General features: G+C 39.1%; 1 protein-coding gene across 1 annotated transcript; it reads right to left on the reverse strand.

The window, feature by feature from the left end:
* Positions 1–3,465: 3,465 nt before the first annotated feature.
* LOC120730736 (CD109 antigen-like) lies at positions 3,466–14,698 on the reverse strand. The gene is made up of 7 exons (XM_040027192.1): positions 14,583–14,698; positions 10,122–10,211; positions 9,601–9,664; positions 9,394–9,505; positions 5,057–5,174; positions 4,792–4,905; positions 3,466–3,684 (listed from the first exon to the last, which is right to left on the reverse strand). The coding sequence occupies exons 2-7, from the start codon at positions 10,206–10,208 to the stop codon at positions 3,466–3,468; spliced, it is 714 nt and encodes a 237-aa protein (XP_039883126.1). The 5' UTR covers positions 10,209–10,211; positions 14,583–14,698.
* Between the last annotated feature and the right edge of the window lie 29 nt (positions 14,699–14,727).

Here is a 14,727-nt window from a genome sequence, read left to right on the forward strand (position 1 = left end):
AAGGGAACACCAACAGCTTTACTGACAAGAAAATTAGTTCAGAATTTTCAAACAAAGATGGGATTAACAAAGGCTAAAGTTCTAACCTTGGTTCGAATATCCCAGACAAGCCCCCATTTTTACAACCAGCTTTAAGTATGTATCAAGGAAGAAAATGTATTAAAAACAAACCTTAAAAAATAAAAGTTAAAGAGGGTTGATACTAAGTGGAATAAAAGAGTGTGGGTCCCACTATGAATCTCCAACCTGAACATTTTCTGTATTTGATCTTGAATTTGACCTTGTTAATTAACAGATTTGAAAACATCCTCATAAAGCTAAAACTAATATAGGAATAGTAGCCACACGTTTGTCAGAGATCCTTCTGTGGCATGTTAATGTAACATGGTGCATGACTTGTTGCTCTACCTTGCATCATGTAGTTTATGGCTTGGTCGGTGGTTTTCTTGCTATCCTGTCCTGTGGCGTCCAGATACTGGAGAACGTAGATGTTTGGTGCAAAGTTAATCATGTTCTGTTCCCCACAGCCATAAGGCATTTGGATCAGTGAGTCCAGACCACTGATGGATGGACCGAGGATATCACCTTCATCGAGATGGAAACAAGAAAAAAAAAAAAAAAAAAAAAAAAAAAAAAAAAATTGTATTTAATGGAAAAACAGAGCACAGATGAGTCAAAATTTTCAAACAGTAGCTTTTGGTTTGAGGAGTTACATGGTATAATCCAGAAATGCTTTTCATATCAGCAGCAAAATTTACAGTTAAACTTCTTGCATTTAAAAAAATAGAAGACAATAATAGATACTTATAAGTATAAGACATTTTCCGCCATGAAGAAAAAAAGATTTGCCACATCAAACCAATACTCAACTTAGCAACAGTTAAACGGGAGTATGTTTCTCCCGTTTAACTGGAGTTAAACGGGAGAAACATACTCCCGTTTAACTGGAGTTAAACAGTTCAATGTCTCTTGAGAAACACTCTAAACAACTTGTCCGGAACTGTTTTTATCATCTAAGAAACATTTCTAAACTCAGACTACTGGCATCAAAGGCAGAACTTGAGATGATTATTCATGCTTTTATCTCTTCTCGTTTGGATTATTGTAACGGTCTTTTTACGTGTACGTGTCTCAACAAATCAGCTCTGGATCGCCTTCAGTCTGTACAAAATGCAGTGGCAAGACTTTTAACTGGTGCAAACAAGAGGTCACACATTACTCCAGTTTTGGCTTCTCTTTATTGGTTGCCTGTAAATTTTAGGGTTCATTTTAAAATTTTAGTTGTAACTTTTAGAGCTCTGCACAGTGAAGCTCCCCAGTATATCTCTGACCTGTTGAAACCTCATGCTTCATCCCGAGCACTTAGGTCTTCAGGTCAGAGGCTACTGGTGGTCCCACGTACTAGGTCTAAAACATGTGGGGATCGGGCTTTTCAGGCACTGGCACCTAGGCTGTGGAACTCTCTGCCGTTGTCTTTACGCTGTTTAGACTCTGACTCCTTTAAAAAGCAGCTGAAGACATTTTTATACAAACGGGCTTTTAATTAATTTTAACTTGTATGTCTGATCTTATTGTAAAGCACTTTGTGGTTTTTATCTGTGAAATGTGCTATATAAATAAATTTTACTTACTTACTAAATATAACTGCATAGTACATATCAGTATAGAAGGATGCATGTTAGAAGTTTGAGGAAAGGTGGGATAATTATTTCTGTAGTACTTTGGAACAGTGGCGTTAATTAATATTAAAATTACCACAGTCAGCTTACCCTGGAGGGAGCATTTAACAAAAAAAATCTCTAAATTTATGTATGTATAGGTGTGGGGTAAATTTTGAAGTAAGTTTTTTTTTTTTTTTTTTTTTTTTTTACTTACGGATCAGTAAAAGGTTTTAGATGTTATCTCTGTACATGCTGTAAAGGCTGCAAAGGAAATTGGTGCCTCTTACCTGATCAGAATCAGCGGATTTTTCTTTTTGAATGAACATTAGCATATTAAATGAGGCCATTTTACTTTGATTCCATTTGTAATTTTCTGAGCTTACAGGCCCTTGAAGTAAACTATTGAGGGTTGGAGTTTTATGCAATTTTTAATTCAAATTTTTTCAGCATTTTTAATCTCTTAGAAAATCATATGTCCAGGAGATATCCACATGACAATTTTAGGGCTGAAAAAATGTATTTAAACTCTGTTAAAAACTGCAAAAATCAACATATGCAAATGTAAACTTATTCCATGACTGACAATCTAAATCATAATAACAATAATCTGCAGTAATTTAATATTTATGAGGAAGAGGAACAAAAACAATCACTGGTACCCTGGATGCTTAGTCTGTTTTTTGATAACTTACTGGAAGAACCCTTTTAAAAAAGGAAAGAAATTGGTAAATTTTAAAAGGGCATATCACCACGATATGGGTAAAGTGGTGATTGTTCCACTGTTTTTTTCATCTTCTAAATTTCAGTCAAAAAGGCACCTCCATAGTTTTGTAAGTTCAGGATAGTACTTTCTTACGATAATACACTAGGCTCTATCCAGGTACTTCCCTCACCTGATGAAAAGCCGTCTGGAATAAATCATTTCCTGCTAAGTCCTACACGTGACAAAGGACATCTGTGGAATATTTCCAAACTTTCCAAAGTTTGTGTGTGAAAACAACTTCAGTAAACCTTATTTTTAGGAATTATTGTCTTCTGTTTTGTTGTTTACCATGAATCAGCCTGCAATCTCAGGTGATCTGAATCTGTTACTCAAGGTTTCTCCCTGGTGTGTTTACATACCGACAGCCATAACTGAAGCTCTCTCGCTGCCCTCCACAACATCTGGTGGGAAGGTAAACGTAACGTTTCTAGACAGGCTCATCCCTGCTGGTAAAAGCTCAAGCAGCAGGGAGGTGGAAAACGACTGTTCAAGACCTTCGGCCTGCAGGATGAATGGACATGGCAAAAGATGAATGCAAACAAAAATGGTGAGTAAGAAATGGGAAACGCAGAGCTGTGAAACCAGGTCAACATTTCTTTAGTTACAGTGGAGTAGATGGCGAGGATTGGTCACGTTAGCAGAGTTCCCTGCCTGTTTGTGCTTTAGATGGCTGACAGGCACTTTACAAACAGGATATGACACGTTCAACTTCCACTGTCACAATTTCACAAGTTATTTTGTTATCTGTTAAAACCTGGAAAATGCTCCTTCTCAGTAAAAGCTAATAGAGAGATTTGGTGCCCTCAGGCCTTAATCACACAGGCCTAGAGACCAATCAGTAACCCCATAACAAGATCTAGTCAGACTAAAGACTAACAATGTAGTAGTCTTATAACAGGCTCTATTATAACAGAAGTTCATATTGATAATAAAATCTAAGCATGGGGTTTAAAGTTCTACAAAAACAACAAATAAATGTATTTTTAAGCCAAATTAATTATTTGAACTGTTTTGGGACTGTGGAATTTTTCACTGCGCACCTTAACTAACACTGTTTGTGTGGACAGAGTCAGACACTGCATCCGAGTTGGCTTTCACAGAGATGGGGATCTCCCCGAGGACCAGCGGCCTGATGGGAACGAGGACGGTGGCTCCGCTTTCACTCTTCACAAACACCGGATGAACACCGGGCGTGGAGTGCTGCTCGTTGTCTGGGAAGACGAACTCGAAGGTCTCACTTTGTGCAACAGTGACGGTGACCTAACGACAAAGGCACAGAGTGATCACATTTAACGTGGCACAAAGGGAGTCGGAGGAAACAAGAGGCCTGTTCTTTCATGAAGGGTTTAAGAAACATATCATTTTCATGAAATACTGATGCCACCTTAGATTATGGCAACTTGACACGTAAAGAACCCCCAATATACATTGGTTAAACAGAATTTCGCATTTAAAAAGACGCAGATATGTGTGGGAAAGGTCACATTTTAAGTGTTCTCAACACTCTCGGTTCAAAGAAAACAAAGAAACTCACCACTGATACTAGCAAACCTCAGCAGTTACAATCTATTTGCCACCAAGATCCTGGACACTGAACTGAAAAGCAGCCACCCTTCTATTATACTGTCTGCTTATGGTTCATCTAGGTGGCAGCATCTTACAAAAATCTAACTCTGCTGTACTGTATTGTGATTTAATAATGTATGGCAGGCAGAAGCTGCCATAAGTATGCAACAATTAATTAAATGCCCAAAATTTATTATTACATAAATACATACATATTATGATTACATGTAATAAAAATAAATATTTTATTTAAAAAAATAAATATGGGAAATAATTAATCTATAAATTCGACATAAATGTATATTTCTGACTTAATATTCTTTATTTGTTTTCTTATTGCCTCAAATCCCACAAATAGATAAATAATAGTTAAAAAACTTTACAAAATGAAATTAAAGTTATCATGATCAAAACTTAACAAAGAAAGCACACACTCTTAAAATAACAACCGATAAACTAAATAAAAACAATAAAGAATTTTCCAAAGGTCAAAAGCTGTTTAACTATTAAAGAAAAGGTTTTCTCTTACAGTATACTTTGAGAAGTAATTCTTTGATGTCCATATTTATATTCCTATATATAAAATATAGGACATTCTTTAGACCACACAGTTGAACATTTTTTATTTTTAAACATGTACTTTTCTTTTCTAACTTATTCGTTTAATTTTATTTTTGGCAGTCTCCATAATAAAGCTAATTTAGCACCGTACCAAGGGTTAAAAATGACCCATTTGTCTAATGCTGGCAGACTCTTATATTAATGTACACTCTGCCTGTGTGTGAGGAGAAGCAGATTCACCTTCTGGTCCTCTTGGAGGTAGTTGAACAGAATGATCTCCAGCAGCAGCTCCTCTCCCCGGATGATGAAGGCCGGAAGATTTAAGGACAGGAAGAAATCCTGGAACACTGTCAGCTGCAGGAAGGTTGCATAGAAAACCTGGTTACAAGAGATGCTAATGCTAACAGCTACTGCTCAGATTAATAAGCCAAAAAGCCATACTGTGAATAAATTTAATAATACAGGGTTAAAAATTAAAATGAATTAAATATATAAACCTTAATACCTCTGCTGGTTGCTCTACAATTCCCAGTCCCAGATTCTCAGACATCACAAAGGCAGTGGCAATCCAGGTTGTGATGCTGTCTGGTACAGTTAGCGCTATTTCCTTTGTGTTTGAATTACTGCAACAAACGGAAAAAAAAAAAAAAAAAAAAAAAAAAAAAAAAAAAGAGAGAGAGAGAACTTTAAATTTTAAAAAACTGCATCTGACCCAACGGTTTCTGAAGAATCATACCGTGCAGGTCATCAGCTTTCTTACAAACAGTATGTTTGCTTACTGACTTAAAATGTTAGGTGTTGGAGGTGCGTTGTCTTTTGTCTTTGCAGGTTGGAGAATGTGGTTATTTGGAGAAAAAAAAAAAGTTCTTAAAAACTTAGATCCTGACCATTATCTATGAGATCTCTGACTGTTTGTGGCTTCACCTTCTTTGTGTTGTTTGAGCCTTTGTTTTGCACCACAGCTTACTCAGCGTTAGCTTGGTAATATCTTTTATCATTTCATAAGTATGAATGTATATGGGACATTATCTCCTAAGGTTATATGCCAAGGTAACAGCAAAAATAACACCCACTCACATCCTGGGCCATTTAACCTCAGTAAATCACATGATAGAGTGAGGCTAGGATTCACAATGGGTTCACCCGAAACCTTGGCTGATTGTGACTGTGGTGTGAATATGGCACGGCGGGACCACAGATCGCAATTATGAGCCATTTATTTACATCTCATCACACCACAATACACACCGACCCCTGAGTCCCCATGTTTTAACTCTGTGGGCGTGATTAAGGATGCACGGCATCCACCCTCCCTGCACGGCACAGGAGACCACGTCCCACCACAGTGAGCCAAAACAGTTTTCACACCTTGGCTGTGTGATTAGGTAGAGGAACAATAGGGGGTCCAAGACCCTCTTGGGGACACTCCCATAGGGTTTAAAATCTGGGACTCTCCACCAATTACTCTTGGAACTGAAAAGCTTCTTGGATTAGAGGTGAAGCATCTTCAAGAAAACTTAAAGACGCCCAGACGCTTTTCTTTCCAAACTTAGACCACAATTACCTGGATCAGGGGTCAGCAACCTTTAACACCCAAAGAGCCATTTGGACCTGGTTTCCACGCAAAAGGAAAAAAAAAAAAACACTGGGAGCCGCAAATGCTTTTTGACATCTAAAATGAAGATAACACTGTATATATTGTTTTTATATATATATATATATATATATATATATATATATATATATATATATATATATATATAATATATATTTATGCTTTGTGTGAACAACTAAGGTGTGTTGCTTATGAAATCTATGAAGTGCTACAGAGAAAATTACATTTAATTATGTAATTAACACTCTTAAAGAAATATAACAAAAGGAAAGACGCCCAGCTGAACTAAAATGATCCATGTAGCAAACAAATACTGTTGTGAGCTGCCACCCTACTCGCCTTTGGGCTTTTGGATCCTTGACCAAAAGCACTATACTGCTAAAGAAAAGAAAAATAGATATTTGCCGGCTGTATGCATACAGCAACCGTGTGTGAAAAGTGGTCAATAAGAGATGCTGAAAGCGTGTTCATGCAAACATCGTCAGGCTTGCCATGGTACAATGGGACTTCTGCTCCTGAACCTCTGCGCACAGCGTCTGCAAATCGGGGCTGTACGAAGTCACTTTCATCTTTACGCAGGATTGTAACCTGTCATCTGTGAGGCATGAGCGGTGTTTGTTTTTAACATAGTTTACGGTGGAGCTGCTGACATAATGTGGATCCAAAGGTCGATAATTGGCCTACCTAGGGCTGAAAGTCTCGATAAATGCGTGGTGTTTCAGCGGATATACCGGCTTCCACGCGTGTGACGCTTATTTTGAGCGATGAAAAAATAATAGAATATAATTGTATTCTATATTTCAATATCACACTAATCTTCCAATTTAGCACTACAAGTTAAATAAGAACTAACATAAATAAAATACACTTCCAACTAAACACTTCTAATTTATTTTTCCCAAACCACGTGGAGCCGCACTATAAGGACTAAAGAGCCGCAGGTTGCCGACCCCTGACCTGGATGAATGAGAACCTTCACAGAGAACAAAAGTAGAGGCTTTTCCCAAACTATAAACATGTTTATTTCTGCTGTTAACTTTGGGGTCTGTGGATTTATTGGACATTAGAGGAACTGCATTTCTTGACAGCCTCTTGGCCTCACTTCTGCTAAGTGGACTGATTGAATTCAACATCTCCACCTGTTTTACTCCTGCTATTGTCATGGTCTCTGTGCCTGTTCGGCAGACTCAGTATGGCTACAAGTGTTTCTGTATATTTTGCCCCTTCTCGCTCCCCTCTTGTGCCCTGCGCACTACCGGGGTGGAGTTCATTGTGACTCCCCGCCCATGGCTCCCGCACCTGCAAACATCATCTGATCAACACTCTCACAGGCTCCCTACTTAAGGCTAGAGATGGCACGTACCACTTTTTTATGTCCGATACCAAATCATAAATTTGGATATCTGCCGATACCGATATCAATCCGATATAGTGTTTTTTTAATCAATAAAACTTGTTTTTTAAATATCTTGCTGCATTTTTGCCTAAGTTCATACTCAAGTTTAAAAAAAACAACAAACAACAACAACAACACTAAAGCATTCTGTTATACTGTATGCAAAACTGTTTTCAAGTTCAGCAATGCTGATCAATCTAATAACTTAAACCTACACCATCCTCCCTATTCTGGTATTTTAAAGAGTACTTAACTACCTATTGAAACCCTATTAGAGTACCTAACTAATAGGGTTTCAACTCCCAGCAACAAAAAAAAAAAAAAAAAAAAAGGGAACCCTCCACCTCATGATGCTTACTTGACGTAATCAACTTTAATTTGATGCAGTGTGGAAAAAATGCACAGAAATCTTTTTTTTTTTCCAAGAAATATTAAATAGATTCAACATCTTTCTTCAACAGAATTGCAGACTGCACAGCCTTCCCAAAGGAAAAAGTACTATAGCTTACTAGGGTATATTAGACTTAATAGTTACTATATACAGTAATGGACTTCTATTCATTTTACATCAAATTAAAACTTTGGGTGTAAGATTCAGATAATTATTTTAAAAGCTAGACATTTTAAATGAGAATGAGAAAGAAAAGTATGTGCCAGTTACCAGCCGTCAGCTACATAGAAAAAGATCCTGGTGTAGAAAGTAATATAAATAAATTCTAACAACAGCTTATCAAGCTGCTGCTGTTGTTGTTCAGCCGCTGGTTTCCTCTTTCTGGTGCAAAGTGGGCCAAAACAAACAAGAGAGACGGACTCGCACAGAAAAGCCGATCAGCTGATCATTATGGAGGGGAGGGAGAGAGAGGCAGTCGCTCCATATCGGTTGTTAAGCTTAACGTGAGAATGCTTTACAAACATTCAGAGATGAACTTACACACTTGCTTTACTTCTCTCTGGGATAACTTTTTCGGAGATGAAATGCCGGATTGGTAGCGAGGCTCCAAATGCTGAACCAGACCACCGACACCTCTTGCACGCCACAGCCACTCTATCACGTGATGCATACTGCTCCAACGTGCTAAGGTTATGAGGCAAGTTACAGCGTGTCGCAAGTTTTGTGAGGCGCTTTTGTGATATTTAATGGATCGGATACATTTTTTATTTCTTTCCGATATCCGATCCAGTAATTTAGGTCAGTATCGGACCGATACCAATACGTAATATCGAATCGGTCCATCTCTACTTAAGGCAGCCACTGGGAATGCTTCGTCGCTGGATTATTGTTAACCTTCGTCAGTGTTTCCTGTATTCAGCAGCTTTCTTCAAGTTTCCTTTGAAGTGCTATTCTGATACCAATCTCCTCTTTTCATGCCTGACTCTGCATGCCCCACCCGAGGACCTGCTACTGATCTGTTGTGAGTGTGGTGTGTTGGTGCGGTGTGAGCGCGAAAAGGAATCCCTGGGAGGATAAGTCCTGTGTCTGAATTAACCGTGTGCGTTTTCCCCTCACTGCCCTCGTGACCCCTAGAGACCCCAAATCCCTTTCCTTCACCTGTACATAGTGGCACTCGGTGTGAAGAAAATAACTGCCTTGATATTGCCTTTTGCAGTATTTTAAATGCAACTGTCTCAAAAAATGTGACCTGTGTTCTTATATCAACTGTTCAAGAAAATTGTGCTTTGTGTGTGTGAAATTCTGGTGTCTGTGCTGCAGCCTTACAATTACATAAAATTTGAAAACTTTTGTTTAAACTCTATTTTTCAATATGTAGAGTAAAGGTCACATGAAACAGCAGGAGGCAACTGTTTCTACAGTCTGACACTGAAATATCACCTGGTGTTTGTGTCCATCCAGATCCAGGTCTCTGGAAAGTACCAACGCACACGTTCCTTTTGTTGCTCTCCACGTAAATCCTCTGTCGCAGTAATGTAAAACATTATCTCCCCTGCTGTTTAAAAAAAAAAAAAAAAAAAGTGTATCAGTCACGTTAGCATTACAGATCCACAATGATTAAAATGTTTGATACTGTTTAACACTTACGGAAGTCGTGCATTATTTGATACGTTTTCAAACTGGCATCAGTGAAAACCACAAGATCACATGACTGTACAAAAAAACAGAACTATCATTACATATTATTCATTTTTAAATAAAGTGAAGACTGTCCATCTTCCCTCAGTGAAAAAGAGGAAAACCAAACCAAAACTATGTTATGAGTTATAAGTAATTACAGAAATATTACACATGTCAAAATATTAGAATTATGGCTTTAGTGTAGGTATAAGTGAGTTAAAAGCTCAGGCACAGACTGCTCTGAACACTCAGGGTCACAGTTGTTTCTACTCTTGGATCTGTTTGATATTATATCTGTAAATATGAGCATCTAGGGCACACAATGATCACGGAAGGCCCTCCCATGTCAGAGCCTGTTATAAGATAAGTAAGGACTATTTTGTGATTCAAACAATGCTTCTTGAGTCAAAGAATAGCTGAAAATGAGCAGAGTTGGTCCTTTTTAATCACTAAATAAACAGAAGCAATGTCTCTCTGTGGAGGCTAACCTTGAAAACAGAGTGTGGATCCCCCATTTTTGGTGTTTCATTGTTGCCGTCAGCCATGGAATTGCCAAACTCCTTCATCTGCTTCATCACCTGAAAATATCATCAGCAATATAAGAGCTGCTACTGTTACACCCCATAAAACTGAACAAAGCAAACTGGGACAGAAAAAAAAGCTCTTGTTTAAAACCAGCTAACATGTCTAATAAAAAAGTTCAGCCTTGTTAAACTGATACTTGGGTGGGGAGGCAGGTTTGTTTTCCCAGGTGAACATGAAAGGGATCATATACCAGGAAGCATATGATTAAAAAGGCAGAGAACATTTAGCTAGAAAACAATAAACTACAGAGGACCCCAAGGAGATATGGAAGCTTCTAGTATTCACAGGTTACACTGTTGTAAACAATAAAGCATGTTATGTGATCAACAACAGTCAGTACGAATGAAAAACAGATGAGTGAAAGGCTCCAAGTTTGATCTCTCAAATTAAGGATCAGATTGAAGTAAGTAAGCTGCCTCACATGCTGATATTTAATTATTAACATTTTAAGAAACCAATAATTGTTTTAGTTTGAGAAGCTGAATTACATTTATACAAACTATCCTATCATGTACAGGGAGTGCAGAATTATTAGGCAAATGAGTATTTTGTCCACATCATCCTCTTCATGCATGTTGTCTTACTCCAAGCTGTATAGGCTCGAAAGCCTACTACCAATTAAGCATATTAGGCGATGTGCATCTCTGTAATGAGAAGGGGTGTGGTCTAATGACATCAACACCCTATATCAGGTGTGCATAATTATTAGGCAACGTCCTTTCCTTTGGCAAAATGGGTCAAAGAAGAAGACTTGACAGGCTCAGAAAAGTCAAAAAGTGAGATATCTTGCAGAGGGATGCAGCAGTCTCAAAATTGCAAAGCTTCTGAAACGTGATCATCGAACAATCAAGCGTTTCATTCAAAATAGTCAACAGGGTCGCAAGAAGCGTGTGGAAAAACCAAGGCGCAAAATAACTGCCCATGAACTGAGAAAAGTCAAGCGTGCAGCTGCCAAGATGCCACTTGCCACCAGTTTGGCCATATTTCAGAGCTGCAACATCACCGGAGTGCCCAAAAGCACAAGGTGTGCAATACTCAGAGACATGGCCAAGGTAAGAAAGGCTGAAAGACGACCACCACTGAACAAGACACACAAGCTGAAACGTCAAGACTGGGCCAAGAAATATCTCAAGACTGATTTTTCTAAGGTTTTATGGACTGATGAAATGAGAGTGAGTCTTGATGGGCCAGATGGATGGGCCCGTGGCTGGATTGGTAAAGGGCAGAGAGCTCCAGTCCGACTCAGACGCCAGCAAGTGGAGGTGGAGTACTGGTTTGGGCTGGTATCATCAAAGATGAGCTTGTGGGGCCTTTTCGGGTTGAGGATGGAGTCAAGCTCAACTCCCAGTCCTACTGCCAGTTTCTGGAAGACACCTTCTTCAAGCAGTGGTACAGGAAGAAGTCTGCATCCTTCAAGAAAAACATGATTTTCATGCAGGACAATGCTCCATCACACGCGTCCAAGTACTCCACAGCGTGGCTGGCAAGAAAGGGTATAAAAGAAGAAAAACTAATGACATGGCCTCCTTGTTCACCTGATCTGAACCCCATTGAGAACCTGTGGTCCATCAAATGTGAGATTTACAAGGAGGGAAAACAGTACACCTCTCTGAACAGTGTCTGGGAGGCTGTGGTTGCTGCTGGACGCAATGCTGATGGTGAACAGATCAAAACACTGACAGAATCCATGGATGGCAGGCTTTTGAGTGTCCTTGCAAAGAAAGGTGGCTATATTGGTCGCTGGTTTGTTTTTGTTTTGTTTTTGAATGTCAGAAATGTATATTTGTGAATGTGGAGATGTTATATTGGTTTCACTGGTAAAAATAAATAATTGAAATGGGTATATATTTGTTTTTTGTTAAGTTGCCTAATAATTATGCACAGTAATAGTCACCTGCACACACAGATATCCCCCTAAAATAGCTAAAACTAACAACAAACTAAAAACTACTTCCAAAAACATTCAGCTTTGATATTAATGAGTTTTTTGGGTTCATTGAGAACATGGTTGTTGTCCAATAATAAAATTATTCCTCAAAAATACAACTTGCCTAATAATTCTGCACTCCCTGTACAAGGAAAACATCTCATCTTCTTCACATATCTCTTAACCTTTCACTTTAAAAACATTTTTCATAGGATTCAATGCAGTCTTCTGAACAATACTCAGTAAACCCTGATTGCCTCCATACGAATTAGGAGGATAAGGAACAGCCAACGTGCTGATTATCAAATGTCAATGAGTTGCCATCAGTTCATCAGTCATCAATTGTGAGCACCTCTGTAAAAGAAGACAGTTTAGCAGCGTGCTGGGTATGTGTTAACACAATGCCAAAGTTATCCCAGGAGTGCACATCCCAGTAAATTCCTTCCAAGGTCAGACTGTGCAATGCTCACAGAAACTGCAAGATATCCAAGAGCTACATCTGAGACTCTGCAAACATCGATTAGCAAGTTAAATGCAAAAGTTAATGACAGCGCACTTAGAAAATACAGTGCTTTGCACAGTCAAAGTCTAGATTTAGATCTAGACTTTGACTGGGCCATTCTATTTTTTTTTTTTTTTTTTTTTTTTAACTATTCCATTATTGCCCTGGCTTTATGTTTAGGGTCGTTGTCCTGCTGGAAGGTGAACCTCCGCCCCAGTCTCAAGTCTTTTGCAGACTCCAACAGGTTTTCTTCCAAGAGTGCCCTGTATTTGGCTCCATCCATCTTCCCATCATCTCTAACCAGCTTCCCTGTCCCTGCTGAAGAGAAGCACCCCCAGAGCATGATGCTGCCACCACCATATTTGACAGTGGGGATGGTGTGTTCAGAGTGATGTGCAGTGTTAATTTTCCGCCACACATAGCGTTTTGCATTTTGGCCAGAAAGTTCCATTTTGGTCTCATCTGACCAGAGCACCTTCTTCCACATGTTTGCTGTGTCCCCCACATGACTTGTGGCAAACTGCAAACGGGACTTCTATGGTTTTCTGTTAACAATGGCTTTCTTCTTGCCACTCTTCCATAAAGGCCAACTTTGTGCAGTGCACGACTAATAGTTGTCCTATGGACAGATTCCCCCACCTGAGCTGTAGATCTCTGCAGCTCGTCCAGAGTCACCTCTTGGCTGCATTTCTGATCAGCGCTCTCCTTGTTCGGCCTGTGAGTTTAGGTGGATGGCCTTGTCCTGGTAGGTTTACAGTTGTGCCATACTCCTTCCATTTCTGAATGATCGCTTGAACAGTGCTCCGTGGGATGTTCAAAGCTTGGGAAATCTTTTTGTAGCCTAAGCCTGCTTTAAATTTCTCAATAACTTTATCCCTGACCTGTCTGGTGTGTTCTTTGGACTTCATGGTGTTGTTGCTCCCAATATTCTCTTAGACAATCTCTGAGGCCATCACAGAGCAGCTGTATTTGTACTGACACTAGATTACACACAGGAGCACTCTATTTAGTCATTAGCACTCATCAGGCAATGTCTATGGCAACTGACTGTACTCAGACCAAAGGGGGCTAAATAATTACACACACCCCACTTTACAGTTATTTATTTGTAAAAAAATGTTTGGAATCATGTATGATTTTCATTCCACTTCTCACGTGTACACCACTTTGTATTGGTCTTTCACATGGAATTTCAATAAAATTGATTCATGTTTGTGGCTGTAATGTGACAAAATGTGGGAAGGTTCAAGGGGCCGAAAACTTTTGCAAGCCACTGAATGGGCTGTTTGGAAGAGCTGCCAGGATAAATCGTTTTCTCTTTAAATAGAAATGCCAGTACAGCTTAGGTTTGCAAAGGTGCATCTGAACAAACCACAAGACTTCAATGTCCTTTGGATAGATGAGACCCAAGTGGAGATTTTTTGGTCAAAATACAAAGCACATTTGGGGAAAACCAAACGCAGAATATAAGCACAAACAACTCATAAAACTGTCAGCACAGTGGTGGAGGGTTAATGGTTTGGACTTGTTTTGTAATCACAGGACCAGGTGCTTGTGACCTGAACTTCTCTGTATGCTAACCAATTCTAGAGTCAAATTTCAGGCCATCAGTCTGACAGCTAAAAGTTTGGCACAAAAACAAACAGGAGAATGGTGCCAAGCAAAGCAGCAACAACAGAATGGCTGACAAAGAAAGAATCAAAGTGTCTCAATGGGCCAATAAACATCCAGACCTCAACCTAATTGAAATGCTGTGGTGGGACATTAAGAGAGCTGTGCATAAATGCATACCTGCAAATTACGATTAAATGAGGCAACATTGTAAAGTAGAACTGAATCAAGCAATTTAATCGTGAGATAAACGTAGTTTTACTGTCAAACTTTTATTTTCACATGAATGTATACATACAGTTCTTATCTTAACATTTTACATACCGTCTCCGTGGTGATGTCATTGTCTGATCCCGCCCACTGCGTCGCCTTGTCAACCACCAGGATCCCGACTACTGAGTTGGGCTCCAGTACACTCACATTCAGGGTCACAGTCTCAGCTGGCCTCTTTAACAGCACTGCTCCAACT

The sequence above is a fragment of the Simochromis diagramma genome, unplaced genomic scaffold, assembly GCF_900408965.1.
Source record: "Simochromis diagramma unplaced genomic scaffold, fSimDia1.1 OVJJ01000579.1, whole genome shotgun sequence".
NCBI classification, from domain to species: Eukaryota; Metazoa; Chordata; class Actinopteri; order Cichliformes; family Cichlidae; genus Simochromis; species Simochromis diagramma.

Excerpts from the sequence above, each read along its gene's own strand:
- LOC120730736 (XM_040027192.1), bottom strand. The coding sequence starts at position 10,208 with ATGAAGCAGATGAAGGAGTTTGGCAATTCCATGGCTGACGGCAACAAT. Across the intron at positions 9,665-10,121 it reads ATCCACACTCTGTTTTCAAG|TCATGTGATCTTGTGGTTTT; the intron begins GTTAGCCTCCAC and ends TTTTTTGTACAG. Across the intron at positions 5,175-9,393 it reads TGGATGGACACAAACACCAG|TAATTCAAACACAAAGGAAA; the intron begins GTGATATTTCAG and ends CGTTTGTTGCAG.